Source organism: Scyliorhinus torazame, chromosome 14 (assembly GCF_047496885.1).
Source record: "Scyliorhinus torazame isolate Kashiwa2021f chromosome 14, sScyTor2.1, whole genome shotgun sequence".
Taxonomy (NCBI): Eukaryota; Metazoa; Chordata; class Chondrichthyes; order Carcharhiniformes; family Scyliorhinidae; genus Scyliorhinus; species Scyliorhinus torazame.
The window spans coordinates 102,813,269-102,833,688 of NC_092720.1; the positions used below are offsets into that span (position 1 = coordinate 102,813,269).

At 43.3% G+C, this 20,420-nt stretch overlaps 1 protein-coding gene and 1 long non-coding RNA gene across 5 annotated transcripts in view; both read right to left on the reverse strand.

Moving 5' to 3' along the window:
- Positions 1-7,301, reverse strand: part of rbp1.1 (retinol binding protein 1, cellular, tandem duplicate 1) — a 28,608-nt gene extending 21,307 nt beyond the window's left edge. Inside the window, exons 1-2 of one of the 4 annotated variants that reach the window (XM_072474570.1) lie at positions 7,001-7,301; positions 6,300-6,478 (exon numbers count right to left, since the gene is read on the reverse strand). In XM_072474570.1, the coding sequence (XP_072330671.1) occupies positions 6,300-6,478; positions 7,001-7,073 (252 nt within the window). In that variant the 5' untranslated portion in view covers positions 7,074-7,301. The remainder of the gene's footprint in view (positions 1-6,299; positions 6,479-7,000) is intronic. The other 3 variants (XM_072474571.1, XM_072474572.1, XM_072474573.1) reach the window with 3 other exon arrangements.
- A 6,561-nt stretch (positions 7,302-13,862) lies between these two features.
- Positions 13,863-19,585, reverse strand: LOC140389922 (uncharacterized). Its single transcript, XR_011934510.1, has 3 exons — positions 19,092-19,585; positions 18,956-18,991; positions 13,863-14,090 (listed from the first exon to the last, which is right to left on the reverse strand). It is a non-coding gene; the product is annotated as an uncharacterized lncRNA (long non-coding RNA).
- Between the last annotated feature and the right edge of the window lie 835 nt (positions 19,586-20,420).

Genomic DNA, 20,420 nt, shown 5'->3' on the forward strand with positions numbered 1-20,420 from the left:
ATCACAAAGCTCTTTTGAAGAACTGAACTAAACTAAATTAATTTTATTAACACTACCAAAGTTGAGTTTGACACTTATTCTGAATTGCTAACATACATGTAAGAATTAAACTACACTCACTAACACTACCTCTATCTACTAGTTATAACTATTGTATCTTAACTAACTCTGCAATATACTATGAATCTTATCTTCTTCAGCTCCAGTCTAAACTCCTCCCCTTAGCTTAAGAGCCAGTGAAATTTATAGTACTGTCCCTTAGCTCCCTCCAGTGGCTAGGCTTAACATAACATTAACTCTTCACATGCTGTATTTTTGTATAATGTCACCTCCTCTCTTTGAGAAAAATATTGACTATACATTTTCGTGTTTACAGTATGATACAGTAAGTCAACAATGATAGAACTAATATTAGATTTACAGATTTAATCTATTTGGAGGTTTCCTACGTCTTGTGGACCTTCTTAATGTTACAGCAATGTTATTTGAATTATCTGGTACATTTGACAATATAGCTTTTGGAAAGTCAGTTGTAGGAAATAGAAGTTGTTGACGCGTGGTATCTGATTCTGTGAATGTAACAGATTGATTTTCTGTTTCTATGAAAAATCTTTCCAGATTCTGTTCTGATCACGTATGACATTGGTGTGAGTTCATTGAGTACTGTCCATCCATCCACCTTCAGGATTCCGAATACATACAATATCACCTTCTATAGTGGTTTGGAGTTTCTAATCGTAATACTTCTTTTGCTTACTCGTCAGTTGCTGCATTTTTTTTATGGTAAGAAGTCTTACAACACCAGGTTAAAGTCCACTAGCTTTGAATCACTAGCTTTCGGAGCACTGCTTCTTCCTCAGGTGATTCGAAACAAAACCTGTTGGACTTTACCCTGGTGTTGTAAGACTTCTTACTGTGCTCACCCCAGTCCAACGCCAGCATCTCCACATCATGGCATTTTTTTATGCATGACTTGTTCATCTTTGTTGGTAACGTAGTATGTATTCTTCGCTCCATCAATAGTTGTGCTATTGAGAAATAAGAATAATTGAGTAAGCCCCGATGACAATGGTATAGCACTGTATGCTAACAGTGCTAAGTCAATGTCCTTTCTGTCCTTCATAGCTTTTTTGAGAAGCTGCTTCACAATTCCCACCCCTTTCTCAGCTTTCCCGTTTGCCTGAGAGTATAGTGGGCTAGAGGTTACATGTGTGAAGTTATAGTCACTGGCAAACTGTAACCACTCCAGGCTGCTAAAACATGGTCCATTGTCTGTGACAACACTAACTGGTATGCCATGTCTGGCAAATACAATTTTTGTTACCCTGACAACTGAATGCGTTGTTGAGTCGGATAATGTGATAACCTCCGGAAAATCTGAGTAATAGTCAATGATTATTAAATAATCACAGCCTTGAAAATAAAATAAATGCATGGTGACTTTTGTCCATGGTTGAGTAACTAGTTCGCTTTCCACCAAGGTCTGTTTATATTGTGCCGGTTGGTGCATTTGGCACATCCAACACGGTTGAATGTAGTTGTCTATATTCTTGTTGATTCCAGGCCAATACAACAATTGCTGTGCTTTTCTTCAACATTTCTTAATGCCTTGAAGTCCTTCATGGATTTCTGCGAGAATGTCTCGTCCAAGACATGATGGAGTTATGATGTGGTAGCCTTTCAATAGAAAGGGTCAGGTCTTTTCTGATGTTGCGAAAGTTTGCACATTTCCTTTAGGCCAGTCAGTATGTACATATTGTATCACTTGCTGAAGTGTCGTATCTCGTAGAGTTTCTGCCTTGATTATTTGTAGTTTAGCATCTGTGACATTTAGCATTGCTGTGATGAAGTTGGCTTCTGCTTCAATACTGAGTAAAACATCAACAACTTTGTTATCCTCGTGCATTGTGGCTCTGGATAACATATCTGCAAGTACTATATCTTTCGAACCAGGGAAAGAGTTGGCAGTGTGACTTCTCTGCATCAGGTTTAGCTGAATACATGCATCTACTCCAATAAGTGAGCAGTTTATGTCATCCACAGTTTCAAAATCAAGTGGAATTTTAATGTCACCACTCTGAACTATGAGGTAGCATGAACCTTTTGTTGCTATTTCATTTCCATTGTAGTCTGTAAATCTACAATGTGTCTTTTTATATTTTGGACATGTTGCTGCTTTGCCCAAATCTGATTCTGTTATCAGATTAGTGTGTGCGACAGTGTCCAATTTAAATTGTACCTATGATCCATTTATGATCAATGTTTCCATCCAATCTTTATTTCTATTGTATAATTGCCTGATTGTTTTGTCAGCAATATTGTTTCCAATTGTTTTAGTGATTGCTTCTATTATGAAAGTGTCCAGTGAAATAGGCACAGTAAGATCAATCTTTGATTTTAAAATTTGTTCTTCTTCCTTGTTTTGTATAGTGTTCACTTTTTTTATGCTGTTGAAATGCCTTTTCAAATTGATACTGGTTTGTTGTTGTGTTAAATCTGCATGGTGTTACAAAATGATAGAGTTTGTTACATGTTGTACACCTTTTTCCAAATGCAGGACAGTGTTTATTTCAGTGGGAGTGTGCACAGCGTGTACATGTCATCATGTTGGTGACATCTCGTGCGCATGCGCAAATCGGTCAACTTCCAGTTTGCGTCCTTTTTAAAAAAGTGCACATGTACGAACGGATCCTGCACATGCGCAGAACGTCGAATGTCCATTTTGTATTTTTTTCTTACCCACGCCTGCGCAAAACGGCTATCTACAGCAGCGCGATTTGTTTTACACTGCATCCCAGAGGCACTGGTGCTGTCCACGTTGCTGAAGTTCGTGCCTTTTCACGGGATCTGAATTCTGCATATTCATTGGTGGTTTGCTCACTTGCTTTACAGAGATTGATGGCTTCTTCTAAAGTTAAGTTTGGTTTTCTTAGTAAATGTTCCCGCATTTGATCTTCAAAATATGCCAAACACAATTTGGTCACGCAGGATTGATTCAGTAATTGAGGAAAAATTGCAGGATTGCACTCAGAGCCTCAAATCAGTTAGAAAAGAGTCAAAGGATTCCCCTTTTAGCTGCATCCTGTTTTTAAACATGTATCTCTCATACACCTCATTGACCTGTTTTTTGCAATGAAAAATGTTTCCATTACTTTCTCATACTTATCTTTACCTTAATTTTCTGAGAAATCAAATGAGTTAAAGAGTTCAAACGCCTGCAGACCTGCCAGATGTAGTAGGAGAACTATTTTCCTAATTTCAGGAGCTGATTCAAGTGCAGAGACCAAGTGAAAGACTTCAAACTGATTCTTCTAGTTCTTCCAATTCAAATTTAGGTTACGGGCTATCTTGAAGTTATCTGGCTTTTACACAGCATCCATGTTGGTTTTGGGTTTTCTTTGTTCTTTGCAGATTTTCAGATAGATATCGCGCGAGTCGGGAACCGTGCCCGCCGTCATAGCCAGCTTGATTATGCGCCTGACCACCGAATATAAAATTCTGGCCTTAGAGTTTGTATTGATAATTTTAAAACCTGATTTTCACACAATTAAAATACACAACATAAGTGCAACAGAAGAGACACCTTAATTGGCCATATGACCTGCGTTTTCAATACTCTTAAATTCAATAAAATTAATTCCCTCTGTGCACTCTGCACAACAAAGTCAGAGTCAGATGACAGGAGTGTGCTTAACCTGACAAATTGAGTGCAGAACATACTTTGTCCTTATGGACACCAATATTGACTCAAAATGTAAATTAATTTTAAAACAAAAGCTATTTTCAAAGTATTACATAGTGTTTTCATCATGAGCAACTTTAATACCTGTCGCTCAAATTACAGCCACTAGGTGTTTGAACTGGTAAATTGGCAGCTCTGTGTAGGCACTCATGGTTCAAACCACACACTGGCATGTCCATATGCAGCTGCTATTTAAAGATGAAAAATTTGTATTTGTATAGCATCTTTCGCAACCTCAATGTCTTAAAGCACTTTATAGCAAATTAATTACTTCTGCAGGGAAAGGTGACAGCCAATTGGTGCACAGCAAGTTTGCACAAATAACAATGAAATAAATGACCAATTAAATTGCACGGTTGCCATTGGCTAAGCAATAATTTGTGGCCAGAGCACCGGGACAACACTGGGCTGGATTCTCTGCCTCGCCACCTTTCTGCCCCGACCCGCCGGCGGGATTCTCCATTACGCCGGCCAATCAATGGGGTTTCCCGCACCGTCGGGAAACCCCCGGACGCTGGAAAAACGGAGAATCCCGCCCACCGTTCTTCATTGAAAAGTGCTGCAGAATCTTTTATGCCTGCCTGAGATGGCAGGCAGACTCCGGCTTAATGGCTTAAGCCAATGCTATCACCTCCCGCTGTGCGGCATTCCCCCAGTACTGCACCAGAGTCCTGGACAATATTCTATGTTCAAGTCCTAGAGCAGGCGCCGCTGCACCCCTCAGCTCAAACAATATTTCCCTGTATGTTGCTGAAAGTGTGACCTGATAAAGGTACTGCAAGAGAAACGGAGCATCTGGGATCTGAGTAGGCCGGGCAACCAACAAAATATCTCCTGAACCGGTAAGATTTAATGGATGAGAAATAACTGAGAGAATGAATTAAACAGGATGAATTTAGTGTCAAAATTAGGCACCAAACTGTTAGTAGAGGGAAAGAAAGATTGGATTGAGAGGTTTTGAAATTTAGCTTTGTTGAAATTTCCTAAAACAATTCACAAACTGAAGGAATGAGAATTTACATTTCGACTTCTTGCATTTTCAATGCCAGAAACTTACGCATTGTTAAAGGTTTGTAATTACTTGTCCTAAATACCTCCAGCGAGTTTAATTGGTAACTACCCACAAATTACAGCAATCCAATACAAATCAATGCTGAGATAGACAGTGAAGTCATTTTTGCAAAGCTAATTTTTTTTTTTTATTCGTTCATGTGACGTGGGCAGCGCAGACTGGGCCAGCATTTATTGCCCATCCCTAATTGCCTTCGAGGGGCCAGTTTCAAGTCAACTACATTGCTGTGGGTTTGGAGTCACATGTAGGCTAAGAGCGGCAGATTTCCTTCCCTAAAAGGACATTAGTGAACCAGATGGGTTTTTATTACAATTGACAGTGGTTTCATGATCATTATTAGACTTTTAATTCCAGTTATTCCAGTGGCGTGATTTGAACCCGAATCCCCAGAGCTTTACCCTGTGTCTCTGGTTTATTAGTCCAGTGACAATGCCACCACCTTCCCAAGGCTAATGATAGAACAGCACAACTTGGACATCAGTTTTGAATACAGGCATTTAACTGCGCATATATTAATATATGCTGACATACAGGCTTACCGACTATGATTAAATGTATCCCTGGGAGGTTGCATCACATGATTTGCCCTCATGTTCCAGTCATTCATCAGCCAACACATCCATCCTTGTGACCTACTGCCCTCCTACTCAATTAGAAAGCTAAAAGACTCATAACCAAACTTGCTTGGTTATCAGTCTAACAGCCTCCCCACCCGCATTTTCAATATCATGTCTGGTGAAGACAAATATTCAGATAATTTTTTTAAAAATTAATATCCCTACGATTTTTCTCCAGGAGTGCCTACAGTTTGACCTTCAATTCTTGGAGGCTGGGGGACAATCCTAGAGTGTTGGCAACCTGTGGTGTGTATTATTATAGACTTTGCCTGAAGTGACTGAACCATTTACACATGAATAACACTAGCACCATTCGGCTCACCATTATCTTGCCAGTAAAATGTGACCCAAATCAGTCTGGGACCATACTGACACAGAACACTTGTATCCATTACGAATTTGACTCAATGCATAACCATTGGGGCGGCATGGTGGCACAGTGATTAGCACTGCTGCCCCACAGTGCCAGGGACCCGGGTTCGATTCTAGTCTTGGGTTAGTGTGTGCACATTCTCCCCGTGTCTGCGTGGGGATCCTCTGGGTGCTCTGGTTTCCTCCCACAGTCCAGAGATGTGCAGGTTAGTTGGATGGGCCATGGGTTGGGTTACAGGGATAGGGCGGGAGAGTGGACCCAGGTAGAGTGTTCTTTTGGAGCATCCTTGCAGACCCGATGGCCGAATAACCTCCTTCTGCACTGCAGGATTCTCTGAAAGCTCCAGACACTGCACACACTGCCGTATTGTCCTCAGGCTGATGGGTCTGTGCAGGTTTGGTGATATTTCCAATGCTTATTCCCAATACTACTGTCAGAATGCACCCTGACCTGTAATTCTCAGATCTTGTGGCACCATTACTGCACAATGCTTACCATACACTGGCGGTCATCTATCCCGCTTAAATCCTCAGGAAACTCCTTGCCAATATCGAATTCCATGAGATAATTGCGGAGACTGCTGATGGTCTTAATAACCACGTGGTCCCCCTTCTGAACAATGTCCTTGTCTGGTTTCAGCAAAACCGCAATTTTCCTCAAAGCAATGTTTACATCTGTTAAAGGAGACAAAATAGCAGGTGTTCGACTGAAAAGCAACAATACTTAATTGCATTTTATGTTCAAAAAAAAAGAAAATTTCAATCAGTATTTCTACCCCTTAAATAAATTACAAGTCTCGAAGTGAAGGCTCAGATGTTTGCAAGGATCGGATTCAAGAAAGAAGATCTAAATTCAATCCTGACATTAATGAAAGACTTGCGTTTCTTATCATCGCCCCCCTCGCTAGCTGCTTTCAGAACCAATACAACACTTTAGAAGCTTTGGGATTAGGTTTTAGTAGCGGTTTAAATAAATATCAACAACAATTTCCTTAAAAAACGATTTAAAAACCCACTTCAGTCCACCCCAAAACACAGTTGCACCTTAACATGCAGGGTTGAAAAATGGCAATGATTTCAAATTTGCCATCCCCCTGTTCATTCTCAAAACAGCGCCGTTTAAACAACTGCGGCAAGAACTGAGTGCAAAGCTGTCGAGTCTCTGGTTATGCACAGACACCGGTGGTCAGGTTTTACCCAGGGCTTTCAGGTACTCTTCGAAGTTGTCATTGGATATCATTTTCCAGTATCCGCTGAAATCAGTTGACATGTCTTCGTCCTTCGGGATCGGGAGCTGGGGCCACGCTTTACAGCAGAACTGTCCCTCCACTGACTTCAAAAACACGCAGGGACAATCCTCCAACACTCTATATCAGCCAAAACATGTGAGCCGGTTGATCCGATTAATTGGAGATTGAATTTGCAAGTCAGCCTCAGAACTCGCGGCTGAAATCAATGACGTCCATTAAGCAAGCCTTCATAGAAGCTTCCCGGTTACAATGTTATGTAACTGAGTAGATGATAAAACAGTGAGATGTACACAAGATGAGAGCCAAATGGTTTGTTGGGATTGTGCACACTTCTAACCTTTAGCCAAACATGTTCATTTTCTAAAAAAAATATTTTCTTTGCATGCATAAAGTCAGTTAATTTTTCTTGGTAATGTTCACTGAAAACCAGGTTGGTGCGGAGCACTTTGTTTTATCTCCCTTCTTGTTCTGATTTCCAACCCAAACAAATCCTGAAATCGTGCTCAGATGGTAAATTAGCAAATGACCAAAGTGTTGCTTAATTTGCATACACTTTCTTTGTGAACATTCAGCTTTGTGCCAAGAGTTTGTAGATACTTTTCCTCTACTTAACCTATCCAAACTCTTCACAATGTTGTCCAATTTTATTGCTCTCGTAATTCTCTCTGTCCCTTAACATTCTGTTTCTCTGCTCTGTCATAATTTAAGATTCATTCCTGATATCATGAAGTGAATCACCTCCGTGCCACTTCTGTCACACTGCTAAACTGGAACCCTGCCATGCATATAGAAACAGAAGTAGGTCATTTACGCCCACCCAGAACCTGCTGCACCATGGCTGATTTGAACCTTAACCCCATCTATCCATCTTGGTTTGTAACCCTTAAGACCCATACCCAACAAGAATCTACCTGCCCAGTTTTGAAACGTTCAGTCGACCCCAGTTTCAACAGCGTTTGGAAAAGATGGCCAGATTTCCCCTTTGTGTGGCGAATATTCTCTTAAATCACTCTGAACAGTCCAGTAGATGTCACAACCATGTGAGGAGGGATAAAAATTGACTCCGTTAATTTACCACTCTAAGTCTAGCTGTACTAGGGTTTGTGTGAATTTAGAGAGGATGTACTGTGCCAATACAGCAGGAGTCCCCAGCTTACAAAGGATTAATCAGACATGTTTTCTGAGTTTAAATCAAATAACAAAATAGGTTTGTTGAGGTTACTTCACAAATTTAAAAAAAGCTAGGTACATCATGATCATGATTCATATGTCTCACACATTCCCTGCACCCCCCCCCCCCCCCCCCAAACACACACTAGTACAGATGATAGAATAAGAGGATAGACACAAATATATTTTAGTTTGTGAAGAGGATAAACAATCAAATAAAATTACAATTAACTATCCTTTGGCAGGTCTCCATATGGTGATTTCATGTTGCAGCCATTTTGATCAGTTGTTTCCTTGGCTGTAGTGCTGTGGAGCAGAATTCCATATTTTATTTCCAAAGTACTCGGTTTGCAGTAGATTTTCCTTGTCCGGATGGTTCTTTGTAAATTGGGTGCAATACATCTGATGGAAAGAGGAAGAAAAGCTATTTTCAGCCTTTCAGTATAGCATTCCCACCTCTGTGGTTCTCTCTGGCTTGGTAAAAAGTTCAGAAAGTTCTGCTGGCTGTATATTCCAGAGGAATTTTGTTACCGTGTCTCCTGCAGTCATTGTATTGTATATAACAAGTTACATTACATTTTGATACGTCATCTCCAAAACGTTTGAAGAGTTTCATTGTAGTGTGTAAGTCACCAGGTGATGGGGTTTTTCACACTCCTCAGGGGTGGGTGTGTCTGTTCCCTTTACATCCCAGTTGGGAAGAATGAGTTGTATATTATGGCTGCTGCAGTGCCCATTATCTTAATAAGATTACAGTTCATTATTTTTGAAAAGAAATCCAGTTAGAAAAAAGGAATTCAAAATTGTATTTCATTCTTTAAAAAAATTGTCATAATAATAGGACATTTTGAATAAATATTTTGGAGGAATGTTGCCAATAGCAGCTGTTGTTTCAGGAATGCTTCATCCTGTGGCGCCAGCCACAACCACTTCTGGTGCTTCCTCAACAGTGTGTAAGGGTGCCAGTAAAGTAGTCATGTTGGGGATGAATTTCCCATAATAATTGCCGAGGCCTAAGAATGACTTCAGTTTGGTCATGTTTCACGAGATCGGTGTCCCTTTTATGGCCTCCACTTTGTCTTTTAAAGGGTGCAGGCCATCTTTATTGTTGTGGCACTCGAGGTATGTTACCTCGCCCGCCTGGAACATGTGCTTTTCCCAATTGAGACGGATGCCCACGGTAGAGAATCGTTGTAGGACTTCCTCCGAGTTTGCTAGATATTCTTTTTCAATTCTTCTGGGGTTAACAGATCATTTAGGTCCACTGCCACCTTAGGCAGGCCTTGAAGGATATTTTGCATTACACGCTGAAAAATAGCATACTCCGGCAGGACTCCAAAAGGTAGCCAGGCAGGTGCATTCACACAAGCCCTTATGGGTATTGATAGTTTGGTATTTTTTGGATGCCGTCTCGAGCTCTAGCTGGAGGTACATGTGGCTCATATCAAGCTTGTTGAACGTGTGGCCTCCTGCCAGTTTTGTACAGAGGTGCCTGATGCGCGGCATGGGGTAACAGTCTTGATGGGAGGCTCTGTTAAGAGTTCATTTCTAGTCCACGCAAAGGCAGACCAACATGTCGGGCTGGAGGACCGGGACTACTGATGTGGCCCAATTTGCATATTGCACAGGACGTATAATGCCAATACATCCAATCCCTTGAGTTCAGTCTCCAACTTGGCGAGTAAGACACAGAGGACCAGTTGTATCCTGAAATACTTAGGTAGACAGAGGGGTCTACATAGATTTTTGCCCTTGCTCCCTTGATTTTACCGAGGCTCTCTTGAAATACCTCAATGTATTTTCCAATTTGAAAATTTGCCGCCAGTCCAAACGGATCTATTCGAGCCAGTCTCAGCTCAGAAGACTAGGCTTTGGTCCTCATATGACTATCAGAGGGAGTCGCACCTTCTGTTGCCCATGGGTAACCGGGGTCACAGTGGTTCCTGCAATCTGTAGAGGTTTCCCCGTACATGTGGCCAACCTGGCCCTGGTGTCCCACAGGCACGATGCCCATTCAGAGGCAACTGAACGTCTGTTCATCAACAATGGAGACGGCGGCTTCTGTGTCCACTTCCATTTGCAGGGAGTGATCATTAACCTGAAGTTTGATTTTAATTGGGGCAACCTTGGTGGCGGTGGTACAGTGCAACTGTATCATCTCGTCCTTTTTGAGCTGGTAAATTTGTGAGGCCTGGGCCTGAGGTAGCTTTGGCTTCTGGCCTGGGTTTGCCATGGGTATGGCCTTCAGCAACCTTGTGACTGTTCCCCTCTGGGGCAGCTTCCCTAATATTACTGGGATTTCTCAGCCATCCACCCATATTCTTGCATGCCATGACTGAGGGCCAGAGGGACGGTTTAAGAGTATGGGGAGAAGAACAGCTGAATGTTGGCCCATCAGCTGAGGAAGCAAGAGGCGGCGAGGGAGAGTGGCAGAGTGAAAGGTTTTATAGAAGGCTATATGAGTCTTAACCCCCAGTCGGGGGGATGGAGGGGATGCGCCGGTGTTTTGGATGTGCAAACAGGTGGTGGGTGGGGCACATGAGTGGAAAACTGGTCTTTCTATACAGGATTCATTGATGGGTCCCATCTGGGCCTCCGCTCGCTACCATGGGAACTCATATTTTACGAGCCCCATGGGGGATTGATTAGTGATCGTCCCTGGTCCTCCTGAGGGTTATCCTAGCTTCTAACATTTTCCCTATTACAGATGTTAGGTTAACTAGCCAATAGTTTCTTGCTTTCTGTCTCCCTCCATTTTTGAATAAAGGAGTTACATTTGCTATCTTTCAATCTAATGGGACCTTCCTTAAATCCAGGGAATGTTGAAAATTAAAACCAATGTATCAACTATCTCATGAGCCCCACTTCTCTCAAGACCTTAGGATGAAGTCTATCAGACCAGGATATTTGTCAGCCCGCAGACCCAAAAAGTGTTCAATACCACTTCCCTAGTAATTGTAATTTTCTAAGGTTCCTCCCTGCCTCCATTTCCTGGTTTACAGCGATTTCTGGGATGTTACTTGCGTCCTCTATAGTGAGGAACAATGCAAAATACCTCTTCAATTCATCCACCCTAGGCCTAATTTCCATTGGCAATTGCCCAGACACACTTTCTATGAGACCAATGCTCACTTTGTTAACTCTTATTTAAATACTGATAGAAACTCTTCCTGTGCTTCTTTATATTACTCTCTTTATACTACTTTCTCTCGTACTATAGTTTTTAACCCTCATTATTAATCTTTTTCAAATAAATGTTTTGTAAAAGTCCACTGGGAACCCGTATTGCCCCGGTGCCTTCCCTGCCTGCAGCGCCCCCACACTGTCCTTCACCTCCCTTAACCCAATTGGGGCCCCAAGTCCCTGAACCAGCCCCTCCTCTACTGTGTGAAACACCAGCACATCCAAAACACCGGCGCATCCCCTCCATCCCCCCGACTGGGGGTTCAGACTCGTATAGCCTTCTATAAAACCTTTCACTCTGCCAATCTCCCTTGCCGCCTCTTGCTTCCTCAGCTGAAGGGCCAACATCCTGCTGTTCTTCTCCCCATACTCATATACCGTCCCTCTGGCCTTCAGTAACTGCCCCACTGCCTTCCCTTAGACACTAGCTCGAACACCATCTGGAGCCTCGGCCTCTCCTTCAACAGCCCTGCCTCTGGTGCCTCCACGTATCTCCTATCCACCCTCAAAATCTCGTCCACCAGTCTTGCCATCTCAGCCCAATCTGCTTTCTGCTGTGCGCCCGAATTGACATGAATTCCCCCTAACCACCGCCTTGAGCGCCTCCCACGGCGTGACGGCCGTGACCTCACTCGTATCGTTTTTATCTAACACAAAAAGGCAATCTCGAAGTACACCCGGTGCACGTGGGAAAAGTACGAAAACTCCTTTGCTCCTGGCCTCCCAAACCCCCAAGGGTCACCCCCTCCCCCCCCCCCCCCCCCCCATGTGCTCCATAAACCCCTTCAGCTCCTTCGTCACTGCCGACAACCTCGACGACTTGGAACTCAGTCTAAGCTCAGTTCTAAAACCATATTAAAATCCCACCTCCATAATGAACCGGTGCGAGTCTAAGTCAGGAATCCTCCCTAACAATCACTTCATAAAATCTACATCATCCCAATTTGGGGCACAGACTTTTACTAGAACCACCGGCATCTCCTTCAACTTTCTACTAACCATCTCATATCTCCCCTCCCAGATCGGCCACAATGCTCCCCACCTCGAACACTACCCGCTTATTAACAAACACCGCCACTACCCTCGTCTTCATATTCAGTACCAAATGAAACAACTGCCCCACCCATCCCTTCCTGAACCTTGTCTGGTCCCCTATCTTTAAGTGCATCTCCTGCAAAAAGGCCGCTTCCGCCTTTAGACTCCTCAAGTGTGTGAATACATGCTACCATTTGTCCGGCCCAATAAACCCCCTCATGTTCCACGTGATCAGCCTGGTCAGGGGACCCCACCCCCTTCCCTATCCAATCAACCATACCCCATTTTGATCCAGCCCCCTGCAGTCAGCTGTCCACCGTAATCAATCTCTTCCCAGTTGCGCCACACCAACCACATCCTTGTCAGCAACCCTCCCCACTCCCCCCAACCCTCAAGCAAAGAGCCAGCCCCAATTCTCCAGATCCTCCACCTTCTCCGTCAGCCTCTTCTGAGTCTCCCGCATCACTGCCACCTTTGCCATCAATGTGGCCAACTGCTCCTTGTGCTTCCCCACCACCTCTCCCACCTTCTGGATCGCCAGGCTCTGGAATTCCAGCCTCTGCTGCAATCGCTCGATCCCTGACTTAATCGGTTCCATCAAGTTGGCTAGGTCCTCCAGGGCCTCTTCCTTCTGCTGCCAAAACTTTTCATTGAGGAGCTCTATTAACTGCTCCATCGACCACTTGCCCTCTGCCATCTTATCCTGTGCCGCACCACGAAGACTCTCCTGCTCCAGCAGTTCTTTCCTTCTTGCCCCACTCCTAGTCTGTGGATCCATCCACCAGCCACACCAGAGGGTGGGGAAAAGACCAAAAAAAATCCACCTTGAGCAGGAGCCACCAAATGTGCGACTGCTCACTCCATAGCCACCACCAGATGTCAGGAGTACCTTATCTAGACACATGCCTTCACCCTATCACAGTAACCCCCACTAACCTTTTGAACACTAAGGGCCAATTTATAATGGCCAATCCAGCGAACCTGTACACCTTTGGACTGTGGGAGGAAACCGGAACACCTGGAGGAAACAGACGCAGTCACGGAGAGAATGTACAAACTCCACACAGTCAGTCATCCAAGGCTAGAATTGATCCCTGATGCTGTGAGGCTGCAGTGCTAACCACTGTTAATTGATCTCGCATTAATACACATTTACATTGATAGCTTATTATTGCCTCTGACGGGACAGTGAGACACCTAACACATCTCAGTTGCACATACCTCCTTTCTTTGGGAATACAGATTTCAGATGAGTTCCCTTCAATCGACCTCCCAGTGCTTTGAGACACTCCTCCCAGAAGTGCTAACAGCCCTCACCAATAGCGTTAATTTTTGTTTTATTTTCTACTGCTTGTTGTCACCCTCTACTGGCTTCAACTGATGAAACAGACAAATCAATCATAATGTGGATTATACTCGATACAAACTTTATTTCACACAAGTTTATTTAACTCATTGATACTTTAGTTCTGCATCTATTTGAACAGTTACATAAGTTTCAAGACCTAAAACTTGAACTCAAAACACTATCCGATAGAGAGAATTGGCCAAGCCCACTCTGGAGGGTGTGCTCTTCTCAGAGTTTCCAAACTCCGGGTCTCTTCTTGCAAATGTTGATCCCAGGGTTATCACTGTTGAAATCTCAGAAACTTTTTTAAAAAATAATGTTTTTAGTTCTTTCTTATAAACTATCCTTTACCATGTAGGCATTGGTTGCCCTCAGAGAGCCTTGTTTTCACTGTTTCGGCACAAAATGTTATCAGTGAGAAGTCCAGATGTACAAGTTGTCGTTCTCCATTTTCCCACAAAATTCATTTTGCTGAGCTGCAGCTTTTCACACACAAGTCTATTAGCCTCTTTTACCATCATGGCACAATGTTTGCCATTTTTCTGCCTCAGCAGCTCCATTGCGTCAGGTTCCAAGATAGTGGTCCTCAGGTTTTATTACCATGCCAGCTTCGACCCTCCCTGTGTGACTATGGAAAATCTCCTTCATCATCCTGAAGGAACATGATATTCAGGTTTCCCTCACTTCTATTACCCTCAGTCGTATCCTTGTAATTCTGGGTCTCATTACGACAGTGGCTGATATCCCTGTGTTACTCACTTGGTCATTTGAGGTGGATGTTCCTATGCCCCATGTAGACCCTACCCCTCGACGCCTTGAGGCCTACTGTACCGTGACATAAAGGGACCACCTCCCCCACCCCATCAAGTGCCCAGTCCTACACAACCTGTTCCCAATCTATAAGCTGCATATTCCACCTGACTGTGACTGCCATCTCCGGCTGAGTACTATGTCAGACAACCCCTGGGCCGCTATGTGTGAGGTGCTGATCACACCCTCCACACAGTATACTGCTACCATTGACAGTAGACTGAAATGCCCTCCCCCTTCCTGGACTGGGACACAGAAAGTCTTTTCAAGCTCAAATCAGTACTTAATCACTTCTTTAGTCGGCTGTCATGCCTATCTGCTTGGGACTCCCTTGGGACTGCTGCCCTTGAGTCTCTTTACTATCAGTCCTCCTGCCTCCCAACCCCCCTCTCCCCCAGTCAAGCCTTTATCCTCCAGCCCCCACCCTTGCCTGTCTTGACAATGAGTCAAACATTTAACCTGCAGCACATTAGAACCCACCTCTGCCTTCCCACTTGTCTGGTATATGGAGCATTGCCTGAGAAAACCTCCTGAAGTCAACGTTCTAAAGCCTGGCAGAGTCCGCTGAGACACAAGCACAGTACAGTGCAAGATAGGCAAACCTACCTCAAAATCATGAGTGAAGTGCAGTTCACCATGTGCTTACATGGGATGTGGTACTCACAGCGCCAAGGACCCGGGTTGGATCGTGGCCCCGGGTCACTGTCTGTATGGAGTTTGCACATTCTCCCCGTGTCTGCGTGGGTCTCATCCCCACAACCCAAAAATGAGCAGGGTAGGTGGATTGACCACGCTAAATTGCCCCTTAATTGGAAAAATTTAAAAAATATATTGGATGTGGTGCATGTCGGTCGAGTAGCCTTTTGATCCAGCCGGGGCTTGATTCTGGCAAGCTGCCTTGAAAATGAGCATTCAATGTATTCAAAAGATGCCCGACAAGGTTCAACAGGAAATGCGGCCTACCATTGAAGGCTGGAGTGTATGATCACAACCAATTTTCCAGCTGACAGGAAGCTGACTTTTCGGTTCCCGCGATATATTCTTGTCTCGCCTGTTATTACGCCCACCGTTGGCAGAAGAAAACCCAGGCCTTTGTCATACTGTAATTTGATAATTGGTGCAAACTGCTTTTGAATGTTGCATTATAATCTGACTATTTTCTCGGTAATAATGCACATGTGCTTTCAGGTCTTACTGCAGCCATGGTGTCACTTTTCACACCGATCACACTGCCAACATTTTTGTGAAAATAGCACCCTTACATGAATGACACAGAGCAACATATGTGAACTATGACCTTCACTGTATTTCCACTCATATCAAAATGTATACACCTACTACTTAAAGCGGTATGCAAACTAAGTTGCATTCATTATTCACTGTCAACTATTCGCCATTCCTCATACAATATTTGAAATTAGGAAGACCGCATCTTGAAAATTCATTCCTATGTGTTGCTTGAATTATGTCACTTTGACAAGAGGCAATCAATAAATTCCATCTGTATTTGTTGGAAATAACGTTTGATTCTAATATCTCTAATACATTGCAGCTTCTCTGCATGACGTTTTTTTTTCATGTGAGTTGCTGGAGCTAACATTAATAAATGGAAAGGAAAGGCTTTTTATGAGATCCATATAATATGATATGGGAGAGCTGTCAGTTCCCATTATTTATGTCTGACAGGGCTCAACACTGGTTCTGTGAACTGCTGACACGGCTTTCAACAAAACAAAATTTCCTATTGGAACATAAACTAAAGATGCTATACTTTCTTGTGAACAACAAATCCTCTGCACAATGAATGATCAAAACTAGAACTTCTTCCTTCTCTGCTGATACTGCAATCCTGAAGGGGCTAATTCCAGCCCCACTTGACCCGGAGTCATAATAGATACAATTAGATTTTACTTAAAATACCCAAGGTCCTTCGTTGGTCTCAATAAGCTGCAGTTACCAGGTTTGTAACTTTAACACAAGCAACCTTTTATTATGTACAGTATTACATAGAACATACAGTGCAGAAGGAGGCCATTCGGCCAATCGAGTCTGCACCGACCCACTTAAGCCCTCACTTCCACCCTAACCCCGTAACCCAATAACCCCTCCTAACTTTTTGGTCACGAAGGGCAATTTATCATGGCCAATCCACCTAACCTGCATGTCTTTGGACTGTGAGAGGAAACCAGAGCACCCGGAGGAAACCCACGCAGACAAGGGGAGAACGTGCAGGCTCCACACAGACAGTGACCCAGCAGGGAATCGAATCTAGGACCCTGGCGCTGTGAAGCCAGTGCTATCCACTTGTGCTACCATGCTGCCAATATTATAAATAATTGAATAGAAAATGTAACTATCTATTACTCCTTTCCAAACTCCCCCTTCCTAACTACCTCCACTGCACACACATATACAAATAACGCAGAGAGGGAACCTTAGAGTCATAGAATTCCTACAGTGCAGAAGAAGGCCATTCCGCTCATCAAGTCTGCACCGACCCTCTGAAAGAGCACCCCATCCAGGCCCACTCCTCCATCCCATCCTGCAACCCCAACTAACCTGCACATCTTTGGACACTAAGGGCCAATTCAGCATGGTCAATCCATCTAACTTGCATATCTTTGGACTGTGGGAGGAAACCAAGGCACCCTGAGGAAACCCATGTAGTCACGGGGAGGATGTGGAAACTCCATGCAGTCACCCATGGTTGGAATTGAACTCAGGTCCCTGGCACTGTGAAGTGGCAGTGCTAACCATTGTGCCACCGTGCCACCCAGGGAGGTTAGTGGAAATGGAAAAAAACAAAACAAAAATAAAAGGATTAAGATCTTTGATGCCCTGGAATGACTTCTAGTTAGTGACTTTCTGAAGTTCAGCTTTCATTTTGATACTTCTTCCTTCTAGGTTTGAGATGGTTTTCTCTGGGAAGGCTGTCTACCTTTTTTGTAGACTCAGCATCATTCCAGGTTCACAGCAAAGGATATGTCGGACATACTCAGTTTTCAGAACAATCGAGTAGTTCTTTCACTTCAGAAATCAGGAGAGAGTGTTCCTTTCACTTCCAAGGTCTAAACTCTTCAACCCAGTTCTCTCAGAAAGCATCTCGCACGAACCAATCACTGACTGTTGTCAGGCAGAACACTGTCCCTGGCCAACCCACTATTTGCTATTTAACCAATTGATCCAACTCCCTCCAAACCTGGTTCCTAGGATCCACTTGGTGCCTGAGGAGTCTGGTTTCTCCTCTCTAAAAACAAAACCTGGGAACACAGCATCTTGACAAGCAGGCTGCTTCAACCTCGAGTCTTCTGCTTAAAGGTACATTCCGATTATGGGTCCACGGACCAAAATAATAAAATGACATAAAAGAAATGGGAACAAAGGAAACAAACAGGAAGGACTCTTACACTTAGCACACAAGACCAAAGGTGGATCTTGGAGTGGTATTAGTGATGCAGGTCATATTTTATTCTATATGCATTGAAATATGGATCATCGTGTGATTCAGCAAGTGCTTCTGTTGTTTTTACTCAAGGTTATGGCTATTATTTTAAAGAACTATCAATGCATTGTGGCAGCGATTTGGTAGTGATTGTTAAAAGTGTCTTCTGCTATTTTGGTGGCCATCCTGATTTTCACTGTTTTGCAAAATGGATGTCTTTTTACAATGTTGTCGGGTGATACTCTAGCACAATCTTGGTCTCCTGAAATCCATTACACAAATATTGCAGAAAAGCTGAAGAGATTCGAGCAAGCACGAGTAACTGCACCCTGGAGACAAAATGCTAGCAGGTATAGACATCTCTTACTTACTAGGAAAGAAACACTCAAAGTCTACTCTTAAACAGACTGGGTCCTGGGTCGTAGAGAATGCAAAAAATGTTGAATCATACCCCCTCTTTCATACATCTGTGAAAACCCACCTCAGGGTGAGAGTTCAATAGCAAAATGCCAGAAGAGATACTCTGAGATCAACTTGTGTTCAGAATTTATGATTTGAGGGTGCGAGAGAGATTCCTTCAAGAGGAAGCCTTGTTGAAGATGGATGAGATTTGTTACCAGAGATGAATGCATGGTGGTGCAATTCATGAGGGCTTTGAGGGGACAGTATGAATCCTGATACAACAGGGTGACTAATAAGTGGGAGCTTCACTGTAAGCTTATCAATAGCACAATCATAACACCTCTGCTGGGAAACGAAAAACCTGTTTGGGAATGAACAGAATTCTCAAGCCACTAAATCTTGCACATGACAGATTTCAAATAGTGCTGTTAAGGCTCCAAAAATATTGTCTGAAAGTGTCTTATAAGAAAGAGAAGAATATGGACCCATCAGGTAAACTGAGCAGAACATACCTGTCAAAAGTTAACACGTGTGACTTTATAGGTGAGCTGGAAGAAATTGAGTATTGTGGATTAAGTCTGCTTGAAGACTCAGGCTGCAAACAAGTTAATCATGCTGTAATGAATGATCTGGTTCTGAAGCAATTACCTGTTTGAAGGTGAACTAACAATCCAAGAGTAATAGGTGTTTAAAGGACATCAACGTATGTTCCAGCTGTATAGTAAGAAATTAATGTCAGTAATATATATCAGTGTAGAGGGTTGTAAATATTTAAAATACAGTTGGAGGATGACAAGGTAAAATCAAACACTAGTGTTTTGTGCTTAAACAAAGGCGATTACAATGGGATGAGAGAGGAACTAGCTAAGGTAGACTGGCAGCAAAGACTTCATGGTGAAGCAGTTGAGGAACAGTGGAGAACCTTCCGAGCGATCTTTCACAGTGTTCAGAAAAGGTTCATACCGACAAAAAAGAAAGACGGTAGAAAGGGGAAAAAATCGACCGTGGATATCTAAGGAGGTGAGGGAGAGTATCAAATTGAAGGAAAAAACATACAAAGTGGCAAAAATTAGTGGGAGACTAGAGGACTGGGAAGTCTTTAGGGGACAACAAAAAGCTACTAAATAGCCATAAAGAGTAAGGTAGAGTATGAAAGTAAACTGGCTCGGAACATAAAAGCAGATAGTAAAAGCTTCTACAAATATATAAGACAAAAAAGAGTGGCTAAGGTAAATAGTGGTCCTTTGGAAGATGAGAAGGGAGATTTAATAATAGGAGACGGGGAAATGGCTGAGGAGCTGAACAGGTTTTTTGGGTCAGTCTTCACAGTGGAGGACACAAATAACATGCCAGTAACTGATGGAAATAAAGATATGATAGGTGAGGACCTTGAGATGATTGTAATCACTAAGGAGGCAGTATTGGGCAAGCTAATGGGGCTAAAGGTAGACAAGTCTCCTGGCCCTGATGGGATGCATCCCAGAGTGTTAAAAGAGATGGCTAGGGAAATTGTAAACGCACTAGTGATCATTTATCAAAATTCACTAGACTCTGGGGTGGTCCCAGAGGATTGGAAAGTAGCAAACGTGACACCACTGTTTAAAAAAGGAGGTCGGCAGAAAGCGGATAATTATAGGCCGGTACGCTTAACTTCGGTTGTAGGGAAAATGCTGGAATCTATCATTGAGGAGGAAATAGCGGGGCACCTGGAAGGACAAAGACAAAACATTGGGCAGACGCAGCAGGGGTTCACAAAGGGTAGGTCGTGTCTGACTAATTTGGTAGAATTTTTTGAGGACGTTACCAGTGCAGTAGATAACGGGGAGCCAATGGATGTGGTATATCTGGATTTCCAGAAAGCTTTTGACAAGGTGCCACACAAAAGGTTGCTGCATAAACTAAAGATGCATGGCATTGAGGGTAAAGTGGTAGCATGGGTAGAGGATTGGTTCACTAACAGAAAGCAGAGAGTGGGGA